Here is a 25,367-nt window from a genome sequence, read left to right as displayed (position 1 = left end):
ATGATATTTTGATGCATGTATATACTCCCCTTCATCCTTATTTACTTGTCAAATATTTTTTAATTTAATTATTATTTTTATTTGTTATTTTTGACAAATTGAGAAAGGTCAATCTTTTTCCTTGTATTATACCCTCAATATTATTTTATTTTAAGTAAAATTTGACAAGTAAAAACACAAAGTATTTTAATTTAAGACAACACGATTTAAACTTCTTCTTTTTTTCTTAAATTCTGTTTTAAATTAAAATTAGATATTAGTGACTGGAAGACTTTACTGTAACTAAAAAAAATTCCACGGGAAGGATTTGTACCCAAATCAATTTCAGGGTTAACAAATTCCCAATTCGAATTTTCAGAGCTTAATTTTCAGCAACAATGGCAGTCAAAGGGAGGCATTTCCGAGGTTTATCTCGGAAATCGTCTAATTCTACGCTGCTTTTTGCTGTGTTTATTGGGTTTTCATTTTTCGTGCTGATTCTTCTCGCTTTTGGAGTTTTCTCGATTCCTTTCACTTCTAGAGGATCGCGAAAAGTACATGATCTTAGCTCAATTGCTCATAATGCAGCTGGAAGGTAATTTTCATTGTATTGTTTGGTTAGTTGTTGCAGAGACAGATCCAGAATTTTAATTTAATAGGTTCAATTTTAAAGATTTTTAGCATTGTATTCGTTGTAATGTTAAAAATTATGAGCTTAAATCTAATATTTGTTGAGATTTTAGCAAATAAACCCATAATCAAAAGGCTACAGCTGCTCCGGATTGCTGGTTACTTTTTTTCATTTTCAGAATTAGATAGGGATCTGATAGTATTTATGGGATTTTTTTGTTTGCTGAAGACGAGATGGTGATGGTGGAAGAGGAGATCAGTGGGCTGAATTGATTTCATGGGAACCAAGAGCTGTCGTCTATCATAATTTCTTGGTACTTCCATTAAGTTTTTTTTTTTTCAATACATTTTGCATGAATAACAGTATAGGAATAGATGGATAGTATCATCTTTTAGAGTTGATCGTGACGGGATTTCACAACTATTTACCTGGTGGAGGTGCCCATGTGAACTCATGATGGACATATAATTTACTTGATGCTCTTCAAGTTCACACGACTGAAATTACTCTATTGATAAGATACATATCAATGTAGATAGCTCATCTGACACAGTGAATCGAGAAAAGATCAAATCTTGGTACTTTTTTTTGTTTATTTCAATGGGCTGAAGTGATTTCATGGTAACCAAGAGTTGTCGTCTCTTGCTACTTTTTTTTGCCTGGTTTATTTCAATGCATTGTGGATGGATAGCAGTTCAGGAAGAAATGAGCACTGTCCTCCTTAAGAGTTAGTCTTGACGGTATTTTGCAACTATTTTACCTGGTGGAGGTGCCCATAGAGGTGGAACCAGGATTTGAAGTTCACAGGTTTTTAACTGCTACCAAACCAATAGCTCGTCTTATTTAATGGGTTCGAAATATTTTGTACAAATTCAATGAATTAAGCAAAAGTTACTGGGTTCTTCCAAATCCATAAGTGATATTACAGGCCTTGGAGTGCCCATGTGCTTTGAGATGCATGTTTGATTATTCGAAATCAGGACTGCAGTCTTAATTACTCAGTGCACCCCAAGTTTGCACGACTGAGATTACTCTATTGACATGATATTCATTCATGGATACTACTTCTATAAGGGTAATGTAATATTCTTTCTTGATGGTCAGGAAGACTGTCATGTGTAGGAAATGAGAAATACTTGCATTTGGATTTCTTTTACTACACAAATTTGGGAAGGGCACATTACTTATGAATTTGGATAAGATACAAATCAATATAGATAGCTCATCTGATGTAGTGAAATGAAAAAAAATCAAAGTTTCATAACGATGGCAACACTTGATTCCTGTGTTCTTTTTCTTTCTTTAAATCAGCATTGGCATCGCTATGCAATTTGCTTTTGCACTGTGCCACTGCAAGAAACCAAATGCACTTCTCTGCCATTCAAGACCATGTAGATCACTATAACTTGGTTTTCAGCAATCATCAATAATATTGAGGAAACTAGTGTCGATATTGATTCAATATTGATACTAGTGTCCTCATCATAGCATTTACCTGGTGGTTCGATGGCTAATGTTTTGCTGTTTATTGTTTGACAATAACTCTTACCTTTACCGAAAAAATGGGAAGAAAAGATGCATTATCACCTTGCATATGGTGGTTTCTATAGAAAGAAACATAAATACGCTTTGTAGGACAATATATCTCTAGTCTGAAGATCAAATCAGATTCTTTTTTTTTTAGTTTCCTTTTTGTTGTTGACTGGAAATTGTAAATGATGTTGAAACCCTGCTAAAAATTTCAGATTCACTACATTGATAGTCAGGGTCTTTTTGATGGGATGTCAGCGCAACACAATCTTTGTGTTGTTCGTTACTCCTTTCGTTTCAATTTATGTAACCGTTTTGGTTGGGTATAGAATTTAAGAAACAAAGAAGAACTTTAGAATTTGATGTCAGCACAACACAATCTTTGTGTTGTTCGTTACTCCCTTCATTTCAATTTATGTAGCGGTTTTGGTTGGGTATAGAATTTAAGAAACAAAGAAAAACTTTAGAACTTGTGGTCTTAAATATGTCATGAAATTTTTGTGCTATAAAAGCATGAGAAGTTTAAAATTAAGTTGTTTCTCAATATATAAAGGTGACATTCTTCGTGGAACAAACTAATAAAGAAATAGTGCCCCATAAAATAGAATCGAAGTAGTTTTAACAATGCATACCTTTAAGAAAAAAAAAAATGGTTTGTGGGTTGATGCATTTTCTGGTATCTTTGGAGTCGTTACTAATGTTCTCATTTGAGCATATCTAATACTGGATCTGTTGACCAATGCATTAACTGTTTCTGAAAAGTTGCTATTCTGAACTTCCTTCCTGTTTTTTGGGCAGTCAAAGGAAGAATGTGAATATCTGATTAATCTTGGAAAGCCTCATATGAAGAAGTCAACGGTCGTTGATAGTGCTACTGGCAAGAGTACAGACAGCAGGTAAGCATCTCTTTTGCTTGTTCGTCTCCATTGTCACTGTTTTAACTAATAAACCTCCCTGGCAGGGTTCGAACAAGTTCGGGAACATTTCTTGCCAGGGGACAAGATGAAGTAGTCAGGACTATAGAGAAAAGGATTGCAGATTTCACCTTTATACCCGTAGGTATGCTGATTTTATACCGAAATATGCGATTCTTTGAATTTACACTGTTATTTGCAATTACTCTGGGTGTGTGCATTTTGCATGATGCTCGATCGTAGACAGGCCTTGAAAAAATTCCATACATGTTGATATAGAAAATGATACCACCTGTGTCTTTTTGTGATGGAGTAGGAATTGGTTATTTGGTCTCACTATGAATCACATATAACGTCTGCTATTACTTAGGAATTCCAGTTTGCTTCAGCTGTAATTTTCCAGGGGAATATTCTTGTTGAGATCCTCTGCAGAAAGGGTCGTTTCGTTCAGCCTATGAATGATTTTGCTTTTGTTGATGGCTATTGAAGTTGTATGCATTTTCTCTGGAGAAGCTTTATCCCGATCTGAGATTCAGTTCAATTGCATGATTAGTGGGTGGGAATGAATTGGTAACTAATTACATGTGCAAACTTAAACTAGTACTTTTCAAATCCTGCAATGCAAAATCTGGGTACTACAACTCATGTAACATTCGGATTGTAACATATATATACAAAGTACCTGTTTTAAAATAATCTGGGTGTTAATAACTGCTTCAAATTACTCCTCTTCCCTATACGGACCATAAAATTTTGTGTTTATTTGAGGGCTGATTTTCTTTTGGAAAAAAAGGATCTCAAAGGGGACATATATCATCTAACATGGTTCAACCAGACAGGCATATTTGTTTTTCTTGACACAGCTAAACTTACTAAATTTTCCTCTTTAACTACCCAACAATTTGACATGTTTGCCAATATGCACTGTCTTGAATTGCATGTAATTGGTGCTTCTGCTTCTGCCTATAGAGCATGGTGAAGGTCTTCAAATTCTCCACTATGAAGTGGGTCAAAAGTATGAGCCACACTATGATTACTTTTCGGATGAGTTTAATACTCAAAATGGTGGTCAACGCATTGCTACGGTTTTGATGTACTTGTAAGTGGCTTTCCCTAGGTGAGGTTTATATTTACGTATTTAGTTAGTTACTCTGGTTAATATCTCTTGCTGCACCACAGATCAGATGTTGAAGAAGGGGGAGAAACTGTATTTCCTGCTGCCCAGGGAAATTTTAGTGCAGTTCCATGGTGGAATGAGCTATCTGAATGTGGAAAAGGTGGACTCTCTGTAAAACCAAAGATGGGTGATGCTTTGCTTTTCTGGAGCATGAAGCCTGATGCTACTCTTGATCCTTCAAGCTTGCACGGTGAGTAATGTTCATTAAGAGTAGGTTCTGAATTCTGATAATGGCTGCTGATTGATTTAAGAAGCTCAACTAGAATATACTGTCATGTTATCTGATCATTTTAAATCACATGAAGTATCGACCTCTGTACAACTTAGCAGAGCTCATGACTACCACAAAGTTTGTCGACAAACAAGTTCAATTATCTGTGTCTTGTTGTAGGTGGGTGCGCCGTGATTAAGGGTAACAAGTGGTCATCTACAAAATGGATGCGTGTTCATGAATACAACATTTAACCTACAGCAAAAGGTAAATATATCCCCTTTAATGAGGATAAATAAATACAAATTAATGCATTTCTAATCTGTTGCCCAAGTTTTGCAAAATCACTCTGGTCTTAGATATGTTTCTTCTTCTTGAACCTCACAATTATGTGGCTTCATGCTTATTGTAGGTATGCTACAGAAATTCATTAGAAAGTGATGATCCAAGTCTTTGAATGTGTCCTTGAGTTATTTTTCCTAGTATTAGTCCTATATACCCAAAATGTAAGATTAGCTCTTTGCGGACAAACATTAAACTCATTTATGAGGACATACTACGTAGCCTTCATTTGTGAGTATATACTCCCTTTAACCAAGAAGATGATTATTTTTTCAGAAAAATGTAGTCTTAGCTCCTTGCAGACAAACAGTTAATTCATTTTTAAGGATAATAGACTACCTAGATTTCATTTGTGAGAATATACGCTCTTTGAGCCAGAAGATGAATACTTTTAGGAAGTGGTGTCCCTACAATGAAGGGTATGATGAGGTCGTACTCTGGCATATATAATGAGGAAAAGAATCATTTAAATCCAAGGCAAGAATTACCCCTATACTAATTATGATAGAGTTGAACCTCTAGTATGTGACAGAGAACTGTTTCATCACTCTCTTCATATCGTGGGAATAACAATAGGAATGTGATTCCTATGTTTCTGGAAACCCCTTTAGAGTTAGAAGGTTTGAGGTGGTGTGGAGTAATATTTAAAACATATACACTCCGAGCCTAGACCAGCGGATCAGCCTGTACCCGGCACGCTCTTTTTATTAGTTTGTTAAGAGCACCATTTCGTTGCACATTACAAATTTTAGTTGCCTTCTAGAATATCGGTGTACCTTTAGCATGACTGCATGAGATCCTTTGCAGCTTCACTTTCTTTGTTTACTTGTCCACCCTTCCAAATTCAGTTTCAGTTATTCTCCTAACTGAGGTAAGAGGTAGAAAATGGCTGAATCATTCATGTGTAAAATTCGTCATCTCTAGTGGAGCAATCTTGTAGATTTATCCTCTTCTTTAGATTTGACGATATCGCTTATGCAGGTCCACTTTCGAGTTTGGATGCACTCGCTGTTGTACGATTTGTATCAAAAGAAGTTATAATCTTGTAATTTTAGGAGAGCTCAGCTTTCAACCTCAAGCCTATTATACTCAGATGGTACTATTTTCTTCATCTTTTTCTTTTTGGTTCTTCCTTTTCCGCCTTGGTTCTCTTTGTATTCCATCGAGTTATAGTGAATACAGTCGAGTAAAATCACTCGGCACAAACTTTTATATGAAATGAGAATTATAGCTATTTATATACAATATCCGGTATGTACTACATACTCAGGCGGAGCCATGATTTCAACTTTACGAGTTTTGAGTTTTAGAACAACTTGAAGTACTAATAACTGGGTTCTGACTTTGATATATGTATATTTGATGAATATTTCAACACGGTTTGAGCAAAAGTTAGTGGGTTTGATCTCAATAATTGAATGATATTATAAAGGAAAAAATGTATATAATAGCAAACTATTAATTCAAATTAAATGTTATAAATATAGTTTGATTTAATTGTACCCCATATCAAACTGTTGCTATTTCACCTCTCTCCTGGTGAATCTCGCTCGCCACTCTCGTTCTCTCCCTCGCCTCTCTCATTTTTTATACAAACGCAAGTGTATAAAGTGCGTTTGTATTTGTATAAAGTGAGAGAAAATTGTATATATACATATATTTTCGTTCTCCTCTCCCAGATCTCGCTCGCCATTCTCCCAGATCTCGCTCTCTCACTCGCCTCTCTCACTTTATACAAAAAACGCAAATTGTATAAAATGCGTTTGTGTTTGTATAAAGCGAGAGAAAATTGTATATATACATATATTTTCGTTCCCCTCTCTTAGATCTCACTCACCACTCTCCCAGATCTCGCTCTCTCATTCGCCTCTCTCACTTTATACAAAAACGCAAATGTATAAAATGCGTGAAAATTGTATATATACATATATTTTCGTTCCCCTCTCTCCTCTCTCCCCTCTCCCAGATCTCGCTCACTTACTCGCCCCTCTCACTTTATACAATTGATCTTTTTGTATATGTATACAAAAACAGATTATACAACTAATTTCTTTTGTATATGTATAATGAAATATACATATTTATGTTTGCTATGGAGCGCAATTATGCAAACTTTGCTATAACATACAAATATGAATTTTGTGTTTGCTATATGTGAAAGTTGCTCTATTATAAATAGAGCTAGTAATTAAAGTCCCCTATAAATTATTATATTTTTACGAGTTTCATATTTAAATTATGCCATATTTTTTTTCTTGCGAGGGTTAAAACCAACTTGACTAACACATGACAAAGTATTTCATAAAAAATTGACTTTGTTATTGTCCATAAAAATAAATATATTACGTCTCGATTTCAAAATCGAATTATAATCAGTAGGAAAAAAGTAACCTATGATCTAAAAAAGATTTTGTGTCCCAAGTTTAGCCAAAACCAGTTGCTAATCGCCCACTGTAATATCCTACTTGTTATTATCTTAATTACTCTAATTAACCACACGCCTCAGCTAATTTTCTAGTTTAACCCACCCTTCTTTATAATTCATGCATTGACTTTATAATATAATAATGGAATTATTTTTAAAAAATATATATAATTGGCAGGTGAGACTTTGAGGGTTAATTGTGTAATAATATCATATATTACTTTTCTCCTCACACATTATTTGGGACGGACATAAATCACTTAAAAGCAAATTTATCGAATCGAATTGAAATTTATCATATTAAAGTTTGATCATCGTATCATACTGAACTTTTCAAAATTTGATATGTACTTTTCATTATTTATTACTAAATTATCATAATCGAAATATTGAATCGAATATCAAACGCTCATTTTGTGTCGAATCTTAATTGTTCGAGCTTGTGACCAATTGAATAATTGTTAATTATGTCATCCTCACATTCCAACACACATTATCTTCACCTTACGTTGTAGCTCCATTTCCACTATCCAACCACCATTATATCTCATATTCCATAATATTTATATACAAGTTCTTTTTGGATAATATTTTCTGTTTACGTACGTATTATAAGAGTTAAAATTAAAATTTAATAATAACTAAGGGATCAAAAGTATAACTCCATTAACTATTTATTTATAATATAAGTTAATTAGCATTCTTGTATTTTAATTCATTTCCCTAATGTAGGTAGCTACAAAATCTTCATCAAAGTTTGTTTGGTAGGGAGGAAAATATAAAAATATTTTCTATATTTTTTAGGTTTGGTTGGTTAAAATTTAAAAATATTTTTCTCTCAAAAAATAAGTTATCAGTATAATGACTTTTCTAATGAAAATAAAAAAAAAAAAGTTCCGAAAGTGACATTCACATCGATTGTTTTTCTCCACATCCACCCAACGATCCCACCCCTAACCTCACTTCCAGTTCCTAACCTATTCCACCCTCATCGTGTTTTGCAAAATTACATATAAATATTCATGAGATGATATTCTTTTTTATTTACTTACCAAACACTAGAAAATAAGTAAAGAATTCACTTATTTTTCAAGAAAATATTTTTCTTCATACCAAACATACCCTTTCAATAACAACATACCCAATGTATTCCCCACATAATGAGGTCTGAGAAGTTTAGAGCATACGCAAACTTTATCTCTACCTCAGTTGTGATGTAGAGAGACTATTCCCGATAGGCCCTCGACTCAAAATAAAAACAGACTAGAAAAAAATGTAGTGAAAGTACAAGAGACAATAGATAGTAACAAAACAACAAATAGTAGCAGAACAATTCTACAACCAAATAGTACTACAATTGAACAACACGAAACAAACAAATACTAATTTATACCAAACACACCTTTAATACAAAATTTAATAGGAAAAATCAAATTGGAATATTTCTCTTCTTGTTAATTAATGAAAATGAAGGTTTCAGGGTGCACTTTTTTCTTTCTTCTTAGGGGCCACAAATGAAACCGCCCAAATAATGCAAGGTGGATTTGGATGAAGAAAAAATAAAAGTGCATAGAAGTAGGCCAAATCATCAAATTTGATTGGTGTCCATCACAAATATTAATTTATTTAATAATAATTCAATAAAAACAACACAATAATATTATAAATGAAACACAATAGATCTTTATAAGTTCATTTAATATATATACAAGGTTAAAATTACTCTATTACGTATATATATATAACAGATATTGAAGTTTCTTAATCTTTTTATGTAATTTCTAAATATGTAAAATTATTTTCAATAATCTTAAGAATTATATGTCAAAATGCATTATTAACTAAAAGAAAATATCCTCATAATTCGAACAATGTCATATAAATTGAGATATACGAAAATTAGGATACTATTTGTTTGACAAGTGGACATAATAAATGGGCATCACTCCCTATGTTCATAGTACATAATCCTCTGTCCTTCCTCTTTGTGAAAAAGAAATATCTTTGCCACTAGTAATGTCATAAAGTTCACAAACATCTATCCAACTCTCACCCAACCACATCTACAAAGTCTACTCTTTAAACTAAACAAATATGGGGAGAAAAAATAATATTACTCCCTCCGTCGTCATTTTAGATTTTACGTTCCTTAAAAAAATATTCTCTTCTTTAATAATAGTTATCCACTATACTAAAAAAGTTGTCCATCAATATTTGTCCAATTTAGAAAATCAAGAGATAATTTACTTTTTGTATCTATTTTACTTTTGCTATTAAATATTATTTATCATCTAACACATTTTTCAAAACATTAAATTAAATAAAGTCAAAAGATAATATAGTAATATTACCCCTATTATTTATTATTTCTTAAGGGGTGTGTCAAATCAATAGTGAACAACCAGAGGTGTTTCTAGAGGGGGTTCCGTGGGTTCACGTGAACCCATGCTCCCCTCTCTAGATCATAATAGTAGTGTTGTAGTTTTCAAAAAATATTTAAATATAGAGATGTGAATCCACGTTAAAAGTAGCATATAATAATACGATGGTGACTAGGTGTACCTTTCTAAGCAAAGATAAAAATTTAAATCTTTCATCTATCTTATTTTTTTTAGCAACACTCCTCCAAGTGGTTATCAGTACCACTTTTGGCGTTTCAATCATTTTTTTTTTTTTTTTTTTTTTGCTTTAATCTTTCAAAATTTTGAAGTGTGTTACGTTGGAAATTTCTTAAAAAAAATAGCACCGTAAAATTTTTATATAATTAAATCAAATGCGTATATTAAAATTTAAAACTAGTAGTATTATATATGTTGGACCTATAATTTTTAAAATTTAACGTTCAGTGTAAAGAACGTAAAGTTCAAAGTGATCAAATTTATATCTTAGTTGCATGCACTCATCCTTCTGAAATCCTGGATACGCCTCTATGAACAACTATTGTTGGACAGAGGGAGTAGATGATTTTATCATTGTACCCTTATTTAGTGTTATCTTGAAGTCAAGTTTTCAATCAATGCACATGAATAGTAATATATTTCGATTAATTAATTTGACCGATGAAGATGAATAAATTACTTAGTTTTTTTATGTTAGTCAAATTCATACTTTTAAGACTAATAACTCTTAAAGGTAAAATAGGAAAAATAGTGTCATTTATGTATTGATTTTGTGAAATGACAAATATTAAGGAATATCTATTTTTAATAAGGACGACATGAAAATAGAAACCTAGGAATACTATAAACAAAAGATTCTCTTAAAAATAGAAATTACATATGCATAATCATTCTTTCTTTTATAAATGCGCACTAATAATATATTTGATATAATCTCATAAATACGATTTAGATAAAATAATATATACATAAATTTTATATCTACCTTTTGGATACAAAAGTTCTTCTTCTTAAGTGTCTTATGTTTACAATTTATTAGCTAGAATAATTTAAATATTGCATAAACTCACCTAAAAAGGTGCTTCCATCGATCTATTTTACTTGTCATTTTTTATTAAAAATAGATGGTTCAAATAATTATTATTTAGAAAATAAGATATAGTTAAAATATTCAAATTGTTCATTATACTAAAAAAAGATATCTATTTTTTACTTGTTTAATTTGAAAAAAATTAAACTAAGAGATATTTATCACTTAATTTTCAATTTATTCTTATTATTAACTATATTATTTTTTTCAAAATTAAATTTATTATATTCAAAAAATGATATAATTATTGCTCTTTCAGAATGTGCTAAGTCAATACTAAATAAGTAAAACTCATCTTAGAGAAAGTCTTCATTTTTACCCTTACTCAATATATGTCATGAAGATAAATTAACATTATGAAAAAATGTGTGGTATTATATTGAGATCAATAAATAAATAAAAATAATTTAATTAATATAGGTTACTATTTTTTAAAAAGCGTGAAAAATAAAACATGCCAAGTAGAATAAATTGGGGAGAGTAAAACATTTTCATTCTAAAGGTGTGCACAAATTTAGTCGAATCATCAAAATGTGTGGTGTAATAATTAAGTAAATGAATTCTTTTTTGATATAAAGAAATAAAACATTTATAATGGACTTTTAAATTATTTTGAAATTATAATTTTAGATTAATTACAACCCCTTATTAAATACATGGTACCAAACACTTGAGGAAAAATAATAATTTAAAAATATACTACTCAAGTGTGAAAAATAATTATTAAAAAAGAGAAGAATGAAAGAAACAAGAGAGACAAAGTGAAACTTTTAGCATGTGAGTTTCTTGCCTCAATTGGGTGTATCATTTAAACCCACAAGCAAAGATTCAATTTTTTGTCAAAAAAGAAAGACAATTCCCATTCATTCAAATTGCTTTGCAAAAACCACTAGTATGATGTATTAACAAGTACATTTTTTAAATTTTAATCAGAAATTTCAAGTTTGAATATCGAGTATATCTATAGACATAATACATAAATATACTTTTTAACTTTGTCTTATTCGACATCTTTATTTATCAATTTTGGATGTGCACAAATATGTACTTAAATTTGTATAGAATTGAACAAGTAACGCACACATCCTATTTGGCGTTTTATATGGCAATTCGTGTCCTACACGACATTCTATGTGGTGTCCTACGTGTTTTGTGACGCGTGTGACTACTTGTTTAACATTATATAAACTTAAGTGTTTATTTATGCACACTCAAAGTTAAAGAACATAGACGTCAGTTGAAACTTGACACCAAATTTAAGGACATATTTATATATTATGCTTGTAGAATTTACTTCTTTGAAAAATATTTTGCTTTTATTTTTTTAAAAGAACTTTAGAAAGTCATTGTCTGTGTTTGACTAACTAATCTAAAAAAAAATAAGGAAAACTACTATTCAAAAATATATATTTTTTCCTCTAAAAACTTAACCAAACACCTTATTTTTCTAAAATAAGCATATTTTGAAGGAAAAAGAAAACACTTTTGGCTTCTTAGAAGTTTGACGAAACAGACTAGAAACACTTTTATTAGAAAACATATACCTCTAATATCCTAATATAAAACTTTTAAACATGAATCTAAATTTAATTTGGTCTCAATATTGATATCGAACATCGAACATCGAACATCAAACATCAAGCAAGAAATTAAAAAATTGACAAAACAGACTAAGAGCCCGTTTGGATTGACTTAAAAAAAGTAACTTTTAAAAAGTAACTTTTTAAAGTGCTGGAACTTATTTTTAAAATAAGTAGTTATGTGTTTGGATAAAAGTGCTGCAGTTGAAAAAAAAGTTGTTGATGTGTTTGGCAAATAAGTGCTGGTAAACACTTTTTTTTATCAAAATGTCTGAAATACCCTTTAAGCTGTTAACATGATAAAAAATTGATTAATTTAAGGTTTTTATACTTAAAAAAAAAAATTAAAACAAAATTAATTTATGTTTTACATCCATAAGTAATAATATTTTTCTATCATTCACATATTTCTTTACCACCTTATAAGAGGAATATAAATTCATATTTCAGAAATAATAATAATAATAATAATAATAATAAAATAATAATAAAATAATAATAATAATAATAGTAATAATAATAAAATAATAATAATAATAAAATAATAAAATAATAATAGTAATAGTAATAGTAATAGTAATAATAATAATAATAATAATAATAATAAAATAATAATAATAATAATAATAATAGTAATAGTAATAGTAATAGTAATAATAATAATAATAAAATAATAATAATAATAATAATAATAGTAATAGTAATAGTAATAGTAATAATAATAATAATAATAATAATAATAATAATAATAATAATAATAATAATAATAATAATAATAATACTAGTAATAGTAATAGTAATAATAATTATTATAATAATAATACACATAATAATAATAATAATAATAATAATAATAATAGTAATAGTAATAATAATAATAATATTTATTATTATTATAATTATAATTATAATATTTATTATTATTATAATTATAATTATAATTATTATTATAATAATAAAAATAAAATAATAATAATAATAATAATAGTAATAGTAATAGTAATAATAATAATAATAATAATAATAATAATAATAATAATAATAATAATAATAGTAATAGTAATAGTAATAATAATAATTATAATAATAATACACATAATAATAATAATAATAATTATAATTATTATTATTATAATAATAATAAACATAATAATAATAATAAAAATAATAATAGTAATAATAATAATAATAATAATAGTAATAGTAATAGTAATAATAATAATAATAATAATAATAATAATAATAATAGTAATAATAATAATTATTATAATTATAATTATAATTATAATTATTATAATAATAATAATAAGAATATAATAATAATAATAATAATAATAATAATAATAATTCAATATGGGCAATTTGGAAATTGTATAAAAGAATTAAGGGCAAAAAGGTAATATACTTGGTCAACATAAAAGTGCTTTTAAGTTAAAAAAAAAAAAAGCTCCCCCCCCCTAGCTTTTAGCTTTTGGCTTAAAATAAGTCATTTTTGACTTAAAATAAGTCATTTTTATAATTGCCAAACACTCTAATAAGTCAAAAACTGGCTTTTAAGCCAGTTTGACCAGCTTAAAAGCCCATCCAAACAGGCTCTAAAACCACTTTTATTAGAAAACGTTATACCCCGAACGTCATAATATAAAACTTTCCGACATGAGTTTAAATTTAATTTTTTCTCAATACAAATATCGAACATCAAACAAAAAATAATTTTTTTTGTCAAAATCAACTAAAAACACATTTATTAGAAAACATTATACCCCTAATATCCTCATATAAAACTTTTCTACATGAATCTAAATTTAATTTGTTTTCAATACTGATATCAAACACCGAATCAATAAATAAAAATATAAACTTTCTTTTTCTCATTACCTTCTTTGTTTCTCTCATGAGAGAGAGAGAGAGAAGTGTATCAAACAAAGCTATAAATGCTAGTTGGTTTTGTGGTTTCTTTTCAACTTCACATCACCCTCTTAACTTCTTTATATATACAACTACACACAATACAATATTTACATTGAATTTATTACTATAATATAGCTGTTTTCTTATACAATTCTCTTAATCTTTGCAAAAGAAACGAAAAAAAAATGGATTTTTACACATATCCAAGAAGTGCTTTTTCTTCTTCATCATCAATTTTTTCTTCATTTTGTATGATGGATTTGATTGAAAGAGCCAAAGATTTCTTCAGATTTGCTGTTTCTACTATTATTGGGAATGTGTTTTCTGCAATTTTCACATTTTTCTTTGCATTAGGTGGGTATATACTATTATAAATTCTTATTTACAATTTTTGTGTATTAAATTGTGACTTTTTCCTTTGTTTCTTTTGGGGGGTTTTGATTATTCAATAGGGTTTGTCGTAGATTTTGGATAAGATTTTGAAAATTTATATTTGATTATTGTTTGAGTGGATCTCTTTTTTGGGATTTGTGTAGTTTCTTGTGCTTCAATTTTTGTCTTTACCTTTGTTGGAGTTTGTGTCATGTTAATATCTATTGTTTCTTTTTTGTTTTGGTTTCTTACTTGGTGTCTTGTATTTTTGGAGTCTGACAAAATTCGAATTCACATCAGAAAGTTTCATATTGGAGGTAAAATGCTGTTAACAAAGACGTCTCGAAGCCGAGACCTCATGTTATTATCTATGTTTTCTTGTACTTGTGGGAATGTCTGCTTACACTCTACCCTCCGCATACCTTATTTTGTGGGATCACATTGGGTATATTTTTGTGGTTGGTGAGTTTTTTTGGGAGAAATTTCACTTTTACTCGAAAAATTTCAAATTTTTTCTAAAGTAAAATGTATATACAAACACAACTTGAAGTTTTCAAATTTTGGAGTTTCAACTTCAAAATTTATGACCAAACCAAGAGAGAAATTTTGTGTTATGCATTTTTGATATGGGTTAGACTAAGGTTATTGGACTTTTTCTCTTCCAACTTTCAATCTAGCTATCTTGTTGATTGTGTTTTCACCCTGAATTTAGGTATGATATTATTGAGTTTGCCTTTAATCAGAGACAAATTTAAGATTTTAGCTTTATGAGTGTAATGTGGTTATAAAAACTATTCATAAAGGAGATATATATACAAATATGTTACAGTATTTTTTTCCCGAATAGACTAATAAGGAAATAGTGCCACAAAGTGGAGTAGTATTTTTGGCATTTTAAGGATAGGTTTTACTGTTGTACCATTTGATTTTCAAAATTACAGCAGAATAGATTGAGTAAAAACTAAGGTGAAATGTTTTATTCAATATTTTGTTTGTCATTTGAGCTAATAAGCTAAAGTCGGATAGCCCGAAGCGGAGCCAGAATTTGAAGTTTATGAGTTTGGGATTCTAACCCTTTAAGTTACTTAGTTCTAAATTATAATAATTTGTATATATGGAATGGATTTCTTAAGACAAAGACAGACTTTGTACCAAAGTTACTAGGTTCAGTCGAACTCATATTGCAGATAGTTATATGACTGAAAGAAAAACAGATTCTAAAATTTGCAATAAGAAAGTTGACTCTCAGTTCCTATTAATGGAATGAAGTTGTGATTTGCAAATTCGCGGGTGATTGTGTTTCAACTGATGATAACGTTACAAGTGACTGCTTTTTAGTTGGAATTTGAAGGTAATAATAGTGGCATTGATTTTTTTGCAGTGGGCACCTTATTAGGAGCAATGACAGGAGCTTTGATAGGTCAAGAAACGGAAAGTGGATTTATTAGAGGTGCCGCGGTTGGAGCCATTTCTGGTGCTGTTTTCTCTCTTGAGGTCTTTGAGTCATCTCTGTTACTATGGCAATCTGATGAATCCGGAATTGGATGTGTTCTTTACTTGGTAAGCAACATAGCACCTTTTCACACTGATACTTTTGAAAGTTCTTTGTAATTTTGTAACGTCTGCATCGGATATCAGTACATTGAGGAAGGATTTAAGTGAAATACACTGAGAGCTAAAAGAAATTTAACTTGTTATAGCATGTCATATCATATACCTTTGATTTCACATTACTATTAAATGCTTATTAAGTAGAGTTATGTGCAACTGCTTTTTAAGCGACTTGATAATATTTTATATTCCCAGTGCATAGAACTTAAACTCCGATGACAAACAATCTCCTGATCCAATAGTTAAAGATTTGTTTTTCGTCCATTTCTTACTCCTCCCCGCACGAGGTGCACAAGCTATGTGTTACATACTTGTTAGGTTTATGGTTAATGATGGTTCTGTTGAACTTGTGCAGATTGATGTAATAGCCAGCTTGTTAAGTGGTAGACTAGTTCGTGAACGGATTGGTCCAGCAATGCTTAGTGCAGTGCAAAATCAGGTATCATGTAACATAACTGCTAGCCATTTGAAATTCTGACAGCAACTTAAGCTCTCTTGCTGACTCTTTCTTGTCGTTGATCAGATGGGAGCTGTTGAAACTGCATATGAAGAGGTGCCTAACATTTTCGATACAGGTGGGGCAAAAGGTTTGTCTGGACATTTTGTGGAAAAGATCGCGAAGGTTGTAATTAGCAGTGATAACAATGTGGATGATACAGGGGAGAGAGTCTCGTGTTCAGTCTGCTTACAGGTAAATTATGTTAAACAAAGCTATTTATTTTTCCGTTTGTATTGTTCTGATTGATTACTGATGTATCCAGGACTTTCAACTGGCAGAAACTGTTAGATGTTTGCCACAATGTCATCACATGTTTCACCTACCATGCATCGATACATGGTTGCTGAGACATGGCTCATGTCCATTGTGCAGACGGGATCTATAGGTGGTTGTACTCTGGTAAATAGTTATAAGGTTATTTAATTTCTTCATACTTACTGATAAGGATTTCCCCTTCTATGTTTGTCATCACATACAGTATATAGGGGAAAACCTATGTAATTTAGTGGCATTTATGCACTTTCCAGTATGGTCATTGTAGTCGATTACCATTGTGTAGAAAGAATTTTGAGTTATTATAGTGCTCACAAGTAGTATTTTTGTATCAGCCACTCATGTTTCGTGCAAACGTCTTGTAAGAATAGGTTTACTCTATCTAATTAGTTGCAGAACATACTAGTTTTCTGGTGAAGCTGTGTTCGTCTAAGAGGATAATATGTTTATCCTCTTAGACGGATTTGTGTGTTGTTTTGGATGAGCCAATAATCATCGCGCTGTTCAGTCTGGGCATGGAATTTTATCCTCTTGTAATGCTCTATTAGCTGAGAAATTGCTTAGTAGGTGACTTTTGTTACTGAAATAGTTGGATATCTTGAGGCTGCAAGTTTCTTAGTTTAAACATTTAGTTGAGAGGCTTCAACAAGATCTTTCTTTGGTAGAGTAACTGCATTGTAGGTTGCATCTTTCCAGCTGTTAGTTCTGTGATCTTCATTTTATGTAAAGGAATGGACAAAGGATCATACTCAAAATTATGTATCTAGTTATAATATTTTTACCTAGTTGCTGCACTTAAAGTGGTTTTCGACAACACTCATTTTTGATAAGCTAGCTTGAGCGTACCTTGATTAATTCCACTGAGTACCTGGTAATTGGTATCTTCCACTAGCACGAGCTAGTACCAAGTAACTCTATCCACTAAAGCTTGGATGGAGGGAAAGAAATCACCTAGTATTTTTGTCTTAGTTGAAATTTAAATTCGACAAGACTCTTATCAATCTCAATTTGCAACTTTCAACATCTCAAGAGGTTGATCCAGTTGGGAATGCTAGTTGTGTTTCCTCTTTAGTGTTTGTCTCAGCGTTCTGCTGTTTTTTTGGAACTACAGTAGTACTTGTAGATGATATGAAATAGTTCAGAGGGACCTGACTGCCGATCTCATCTCCTGACCCAAGACTCAGAGTCCGTAGACGACTAGGACCCTACTCCCAACCCGAGACTAGGCTCTCAACAAAGACCTGGGATCCGACTCACGATCTTAAGGTTGGTTCCTAGGGTCAGAGTTCCTTGGTCAGGGTTAGGTTGGATCTTGGTGAATTGTACTTAGACTTGGAGTGTTTTATATAGATAAACAGTAATGTGGTATGTTTCTTGCAAATCGGTTATCAAGATTACTTAAGTTCTACCAGAATATGGAATTCTAAAATAGAATATGATTTATTCATGAAAATATGCATCAATCCAACTCATTTTTGTCACCCAAGCCAGTTTTACCCATCTGAAATATGGGTGGCTCAAATTATTAATCGTTTTCAACTTGCTCATACTTGATCCAACCTGCCCAATCACCACCCTACTTATGGGTTGAAGTAACTATACAACGTCAAAATAAAAAAACTTTTACACTATCAAGTCACCTTTATTTGTTAGCAAAAAGTAGTCTGTCTTATTTTTTAAATTACAAAATCGCATTTTGAGGAGACTTACCTATAGTTTGTAGATATTCATAATTTGATTAAAGTATTTATCTATTTTTTACATTCATGGTGTATAAAAACTATATGATTATTGCTTTATATCTTGAGCAGCAACTCTTAGTTTTTTTTAAAAAACTATGAATATCAATTAGTGTAAATACTACGATTTGACCAATGTATTCAAAGAACTCATAATCTCAAACCACTAGATATAAAGTCATTTCATTTAGTACGAGATTGCTTCACACTTCATGGTGCTTACACCTCTTATCTATCTCGATCCACATTGACCAGTGCTGTATCATAATTATAGCCCATTACATTATGGGACACTACTGCTAATTCTGGCAGTGAAAAATGCATAGAGATGGATGCTCTGGAAATCTGTGTTGCGGACTCTCCAATAATGTTGTTGTACCTGTGTCAATACTCAAAAAAAGTACTGCTTTTAAAGAATCCGACATGCACCCTGTCATGATTTTTGAAGAGTTTGAACAACATAGTTGGTAATAACATAATTATAAAAATGGAGATTTCACTAGAAAAATCAACATTGATCCCTTTGATCAGTATTCACCAAGCAACAAAAAAAATTACTCCAAAAACAAGCAAAATACTCGTGTTGATGTAGGATGAAAGCATCGATAACAAGTATATAGCATCTACTGTCTTTCTAATTCTGAGGTATCGACTATAATACGAGGAAATGGAAAGAAGACGAAAGAGGCATAAATACTTCTTCATCTGTCATTTTACACCATTTACAAGATGAAACTAAAGAATCAAAGGGTGTGTAAGCGAGGAATATGAACTAAAGCAGACATGTTCATACTCGAGAAAGAATCTCTACAGTAAATTCTTTCGTTCTTCTTTTGCTGCTCGAAAACTAAACAAGGTACCTGTTCCATGTTAAATATAACATTGTACATCAAAAGAATAAATTAGTGTACCTTCTATTGTTTTTTCGAATCTCTCACGAGGAAGTTTGAGGACACAGCAGAGTATACAATAGAGTAAAAAGTTTTTAAGTGGTACCAACTTCTATGGGAGTAGCACAGGGAGCCAAACTTTTTGCTGGAAAGTTCATACCACCACCTCTCAGAGATAAAGAGGGGCCCCTCAACGAGCTCGCCTTACTTACAAGATCTGAATCTAGAAACACAACTATGACTGAGATATCATCGTGAAAATGCCTCCTAACACCACGATCGATCTTCTTCAGATCAGAATACCTCATCTCCCTTTTCTTTGCTGCTTCTTGTAATGCAGTTTTGACAAGCCTCCGAGCGCTTCCCTGTAGGTTGGAAAAGTAGGAACATGTCATTGCTATCAATAAGCAAAAGAGTAAACACATTAATATTTATCCCTTATCACAATATTCTTCCATTCAGAGTTGCCTCGATTACCTTCCATGTGAGAAACCCACACAATTAAGACTATAATAACACATTGCAGACGAGAATTTGGTAGGGATCTAAAGTACTCACTCATCCATTCTAACAACCACAACATACCCACTGTAGTTCCACAAAGTGGGGTCTGGGGAGGGTAAAGTGTACCTCAAGGGTAGAGGGGCAGTTTCCGATAGACCCTCGGCTCAAGGAAAAACAGTCCAAAGCAGTAACATGAACTACAACAAAACAATAACAAGGAACAACAGGTAGTAACAGAAATTGGAGCACAATAAAAGCAATACTGTGACTACTAATAAGAACGGACAGCAAGACAGCTCACTGCTACCTACTAACCTTCTATCCTAATCTATGTCCTTCATATCCTCTTATCTAAGGTCACTCATCCATTCTAACATGGGAACAATTTAGTTCAAAATTCTTATTTTCACATTACTACACTATTTTTTTTCATCTGTTAATTTGGCATATTCTTTTGTGGATTTGCACTCATATAACTCTTTCTTCCACCTGCAACCATTTCCTTGTTTCCTAATAAAATGCAAGGGAAAATGTTGATATCTCGACATCTAAGCTACCCAGTATGGATATTGTTATACAAGTACTACATATTTCAAGAATATCTAAATACCATGTCCTTATTACATGAATAACACGTCATCCAATAGCAACGGCCTAGTAACAAGCTATGTTTTTACCCCAAAGAAAAATGGAAAGACGAAAAGATAAAAACTGAAGTACTCAAGCAACATATATTTTTCCTTTCATAAACTACAAATGAGGGATCTAGGAGTGTTAATTTGTTCTATACAAATCGTGGACATTCCTGAAACTACGTGAGCCCTTTACATGAGTTAGCTGATAAGTGAATACCAGGAGTCATAACAACAATATTGGTTTGATATTGAGAACAGGAAATATATTCCTCAATGCAATTTGATCTAGTATCATCAAGAAACAAAAAAAAAGTACATCATAACTTGCTAGAATAGCACATGAAACATGATTTTGGAAAGACATAAGAACAAGATATGTTTAACGAGACATTTCATCTTCATGATATTTAAAACTTTCGATGTTCACCACCTAAAGCCAGCAAATACAATTCTATTAGAGTTGATTTGCAATTGTAAACTTCATATGTGCAAAAGAAATATAAATAAATAAATAAAAGTACGAAAAAAGTATTAAATAGTCAAAAATCTTACGCTTCGGGGGCTATTTTGTACTATATCAACTGCTTCTTGATTGGAAAGATGTTCCCAGAGACCATCAGAAGCTAATATGAGAAATTGATCATGTGGTTCGAGTTCTTGAACAGTAATTGATGGATCAGAGCTCAATATGGGCCTTTTAAAAGGTTCACGCAACCGAAACTTTGCATACAACGGCTCCCTGTTGTATTCAGGCTTTTTAAGGTATATATCACCAATAGATCTCGAAATCTGCAAGATGAATTTAAAATTAAAACACAGATAAATAGCTTGGTGCCAGAAAGCAAGTAAATTCATTTCAATATTGTGCGGACTCCTTGTAGGTATATAAAGCAGGATCTATCAAAAACAGGGAAAAGATCATAAATTGAATTAATAGCTCTTAATAAGAATATTAACTATCTCAACTCCAACAGCACAAAATAACCAAATAGGTATCAAGGGGGGTGACATCTACATCTGTCACATATAATAACCAGAATGACAAAATATTGCCATAAATGGAATTGAAACAAAGAATTTCCTGCACATAGTACAACTACAATTTAATCCAAACCACCCGGAAGAAACAAAGAATGGCCTTTCCTTTGACCTTTCTGGTCTTTAGCACATTATTGTAATAAACGATTCGTTCCAACACTTGACACGTGGCTGCTTGAAGTTGATACATGCACCATTACTCGGGTGACTAATTAAGTAGTGAAGTTCCTCTTGTTCTTTTTTTTTGTCTTTTCATGCATCTTCTACATCTATTTGGTTTGTATTGATCTGCCTTTTTCTTTTATTTTTGATAAGTGTGTCTCGTCCTGAATTTCCTTTTTTTGAAATGTTGTAATAGCATATCAGGTCAGTAAATGAACTTATCAACCATGGGGTTCGTGGAATTTCAGCCAAATTGTGTTTGGAAGAAATCTATCCTAGCTAGGAAAATAGGCAGACTCCTTTCCCACTACCAATAAAGAGCATAGGTTAAGCGAGTCTTGCCATTCATATAATTCTCCATTCACCGATTGATCACGCGAGTACACATCCAGTCAGCATAGCAAATGAGGAAATCAACTGTTGGTTAAATTGGCACTCCATCTTTTGATGGTTTAATAAGAATGATTTCCATTATCATGAATTAATGTGGAATATACAGAGTCTGATTGCACTTAAGAAAAAAGATGAGTGTTTGCTCCTCTGAATTGCAGAAAAAATTGCTAGAAACGGGACAAAAAATTGGTGGTGAGCAATAGATCAACCTATTACTTGAGTCATTGCAAACTACCATCCACCCCATAATAAAGGAAACAAATAGCGAAGCAAAAGGAGTTTCCAATATCAGACAATATAGGGAATGAAGGAAAGATTTTAACTTCTTCTGGTTCAAGGAATCTAAAATCTTAGTTGCGCGGACTCTTCACTTTTGATGCCGCACCCGTCTCGGATTCTTTAAAAATACACTACTTTTGGCGAATCCGACACGCACCCGTTGGCATTTTTGAAGAGTCCGAGCAACATAGTCTAAAATGCATATCTTCGTCAAAAGACAGCTAATAGAAGACGTGGCTCATAAATAACCTCCATGTATAATAAAATCTGATAGGATGCAGATAAAAGAGTGCAATAATTATCCTTGTATTCATTGCTAAGACTAGAGGACAGATGATGCACTAGCGACTGCATACAGTGTCCAATGAGTAACAACCTAATCCATCGACTATAAAATGTTTTGGACTCTAAAGACGATACTAACCATATGTTTCCCTCTGAAATAATAGCAAGAATTAGAAACCATATAAGCTACTCTATCCGCAAATCACGAAACACGAGATATACCTGAATCAGACCCTTTACACGCCATACGTTATGCTTCAAAACCACTATATGTGGGTCATCTGGATGCATTGAATGCAACTCCTGTCTGACAGATTCGAAACATGCGTTATGCTCAGCTGATAGCTGGATAGCAAGAACCTCCCCTGTAGCCCTCACAAGCCTTCCCAAAACAGCTCGGGAATCACCAAGGTTAGCCACATACAGGATACCATTACAGATCACCACTACCAGACAACAAGATCCCACAGCAGCCATCTGTGGTTTCATTGGCCATTGCTTTGCAACCACAGAACAGAATCCGTCTTCTGTAGCTTGAAATGCTTTCCGTATTACATCTACAGACATAGAATTTTGTTCTGCTGCAAACCCTACAAGAAAGTTGCAGACTAATTAATTCAAACTACAAATTTAAATGGCAAATAATCTAATATAGTAGATATTTAAAATTCTAAAAAGAATATACCCTTGCTTTTTCATTACAAAAAAAATTAATGAATAGCATTTAACTAGTTTAACAACACCATTTGGAACTACAAACAGATTGATGCAATTCAATACTGGGCAAATGAGTACTTTGGTCAATAAAACAGGTCTAGTATGCTTACTCTTGAGATTATGAAAGAGGTGATCATTGATATACCGTGATGTCTCCGGTCCACCATGACCATCATATATCCCAGCAAACGTTCCATAGGGGCCAGAATCAAGCAAGCTCAATGAACCCGACTCGATCTGGCTTTGATCCTCCAGCAAATTATTAGCCTGTACAACTGCCATTGAGAACTCACCAATCAAGTGTTGACCACTATCCTTATACCAAAAAAGTCCATCTTGTCGTCCAGCTGCATCCGAACCAGCATGCACAGAATGATCCGACGATGGCCGCCAACAGGCCTTCAGGAAATTTATCAGCCTTGATAACATCCCTCATTTCATTTCACTTCTGCCTACCTCCAGTTGCTCAACACCAAAACAAAAATGCAGCAACAGCCTAACTAAAAGCTTAATTATGTTATTATACTCTCTTATCCTGCAAACAAAAAAACAAGCATATAACAAGAACTTCAGCTATACAACTTACTTCAAGAACCACAGAACTGCAGAAAGATCATAGCTTTAACCAAGCAAACAACAACATACCCAGTATAGTCCCCACAAGTGGGGTTTGAGGAGGTTAGAGTGTACACACACCTTACCCCTACCTTGACAGGTAGAGAGGTTGTCTCTGATAGACCCTTGACTCAAAGAAAGCAATAAAGATCATAGCTTTAACCAATGATAAACAAATCTGTTCACAGAAAAATTCCAAAACCCAATTTCAACAACAGAGAATAAAATTAAGCATGACCCACAACCTAGCAATTTCCAAGATCAGCAATGACATGAAGCAATCAACCCACTACAGTGCCTAACCACAACTAAGCAAAAAACCCACATCCCAAAATGAACAAAACAACATTAAAACAACACCCAAATCCTGAAAGAACACAAATCACATAAACTTCACAGCCCAAAACTAAATAAAACCCACATCCCAAAATGAACAAAACAACACCAAAATCACATAAAGTTCACAACTTTAAGAATACCTGCTGAAAAAAAAAAAGAACACGAAAACTTTGGTGGTGTAATTTAAGCCTTATTATACTATCTTTTTCTTTTCTTTTCTGGTCAGTTAACTGAATCCCTTCAACTGATAATGACTAAGATCTGAATAAAACATAACAATCCATGTGGGTCTGAAAGTGTTAGATCTATAGATCCATCAAAGCAGCCACTTTTGTATAACCACAAAAACAAACAACTATACACAGTAAAGATTGAGTCTTTTTTTTTCCAGTTCTTGTTTCCTTTTTCTATCTCTCTCTTGTTTTTTAGTAGTAAAAAGGAAAGGGAAAAAAGAAAATTAAAAAAATTAAAGAGGAAACAAAGAGAAGAAGAAGAAAAAGATAAAAGTATAATAATGAAGAAAAAGGGGAACTGTCTAACCCTTTACCTGTGTGTGATTAAACCAACTGAAAGATCTCACACATACACACTCTCTCTTGTGTTTAGCAGTGGAAAAAACACAAGAGAGTGTGTATGTGTGAGATCTTTCGATTGGTTTAATTAGAGTAGCAGTGGAAAAAACACAAGAGAGTGTGTATGTGTGAGATCTTTCGATTGGTTTAATTAGAGACTTCGAATTCAAGATTATTATTAGTGATTCAACGTGGAAAATTGAAGATTTAAAAATGAAAATGAAAAAAATCATGATTGAAGTATCACTTTCAGTA

General features: G+C 31.9%; 3 protein-coding genes across 5 annotated transcripts; 2 read left to right on the top strand and 1 right to left on the bottom strand.

Moving 5' to 3' along the window:
* Positions 1 to 298: 298 nt before the first annotated feature.
* Positions 299 to 6,029, top strand: LOC125830197 (probable prolyl 4-hydroxylase 10). 3 transcript variants are annotated; one of them, XM_049509396.1, is made up of 8 exons: positions 299 to 574; positions 839 to 923; positions 2,939 to 3,036; positions 3,102 to 3,199; positions 4,024 to 4,153; positions 4,234 to 4,421; positions 4,623 to 4,709; positions 5,817 to 6,029. In XM_049509396.1, exons 1-7 carry the CDS (start codon positions 378 to 380, stop codon positions 4,694 to 4,696), a joined length of 870 nt encoding a protein of 289 aa, XP_049365353.1. In that variant the 5' UTR covers positions 299 to 377; the 3' UTR covers positions 4,697 to 4,709; positions 5,817 to 6,029. The 3 variants fall into 3 exon arrangements, with proteins under 3 accessions (XP_049365353.1, XP_049365352.1, XP_049365354.1); XM_049509395.1 differs by having other exon boundaries at positions 5,766 to 6,029; XM_049509397.1 differs by lacking the exon at positions 5,817 to 6,029 and adding an exon at positions 4,855 to 4,879.
* Positions 6,030 to 14,364: 8,335 nt separating this feature from the next.
* LOC125830200 (NEP1-interacting protein-like 1) lies at positions 14,365 to 17,154 on the top strand. Its single transcript, XM_049509400.1, has 5 exons — positions 14,365 to 14,543; positions 15,943 to 16,121; positions 16,528 to 16,611; positions 16,696 to 16,863; positions 16,934 to 17,154. The coding sequence occupies exons 1-5, from the start codon at positions 14,375 to 14,377 to the stop codon at positions 17,054 to 17,056; spliced, it is 723 nt and encodes a 240-aa protein (XP_049365357.1). The 5' UTR covers positions 14,365 to 14,374; the 3' UTR covers positions 17,057 to 17,154.
* Positions 17,155 to 19,491: 2,337 nt separating this feature from the next.
* On the bottom strand, positions 19,492 to 25,163 carry LOC125830195 (probable protein phosphatase 2C 60). The gene is made up of 5 exons (XM_049509392.1): positions 25,088 to 25,163; positions 23,697 to 24,121; positions 23,092 to 23,459; positions 21,265 to 21,501; positions 19,492 to 19,938 (listed from the first exon to the last, which is right to left on the bottom strand). The coding sequence occupies exons 2-5, from the start codon at positions 24,013 to 24,015 to the stop codon at positions 19,669 to 19,671; spliced, it is 1,194 nt and encodes a 397-aa protein (XP_049365349.1). The 5' UTR covers positions 24,016 to 24,121; positions 25,088 to 25,163; the 3' UTR covers positions 19,492 to 19,668.
* Positions 25,164 to 25,367: the final 204 nt, after the last annotated feature.

This window comes from Solanum verrucosum, unplaced genomic scaffold, assembly GCF_900185275.1.
Source record: "Solanum verrucosum unplaced genomic scaffold, falcon-dt-bn FXZP01000072.1, whole genome shotgun sequence".
Classification (NCBI taxonomy): Eukaryota; Viridiplantae; Streptophyta; class Magnoliopsida; order Solanales; family Solanaceae; genus Solanum; species Solanum verrucosum.
The sequence above is the reverse complement of the archived record's forward strand: the minus strand, read 5'-3'. Positions and strand labels throughout refer to the sequence as shown.

Excerpts from the sequence above, each read along its gene's own strand:
- LOC125830197 (XM_049509396.1), top strand. The coding sequence starts at position 378 with ATGGCAGTCAAAGGGAGGCATTTCCGAGGTTTATCTCGGAAATCGTCT. Across the intron at positions 575-838 it reads GCTCATAATGCAGCTGGAAG|ACGAGATGGTGATGGTGGAA; the intron begins GTAATTTTCATT and ends TGTTTGCTGAAG. Across the intron at positions 4,154-4,233 it reads GCTACGGTTTTGATGTACTT|ATCAGATGTTGAAGAAGGGG; the intron begins GTAAGTGGCTTT and ends GCTGCACCACAG.
- LOC125830200 (XM_049509400.1), top strand. The coding sequence starts at position 14,375 with ATGGATTTTTACACATATCCAAGAAGTGCTTTTTCTTCTTCATCATCA. Across the intron at positions 16,122-16,527 it reads TTGGATGTGTTCTTTACTTG|ATTGATGTAATAGCCAGCTT; the intron begins GTAAGCAACATA and ends GAACTTGTGCAG. Across the intron at positions 16,612-16,695 it reads TTAGTGCAGTGCAAAATCAG|ATGGGAGCTGTTGAAACTGC; the intron begins GTATCATGTAAC and ends GTCGTTGATCAG.
- LOC125830195 (XM_049509392.1), bottom strand. The coding sequence starts at position 24,015 with ATGTTATCAAGGCTGATAAATTTCCTGAAGGCCTGTTGGCGGCCATCG. Across the intron at positions 21,502-23,091 it reads GTGTAAAGGGTCTGATTCAG|ATTTCGAGATCTATTGGTGA; the intron begins GTATATCTCGTG and ends TTCATCTTGCAG. Across the intron at positions 19,939-21,264 it reads TACAAAATAGCCCCCGAAGC|GGAAGCGCTCGGAGGCTTGT; the intron begins GTAAGATTTTTG and ends TCCAACCTACAG.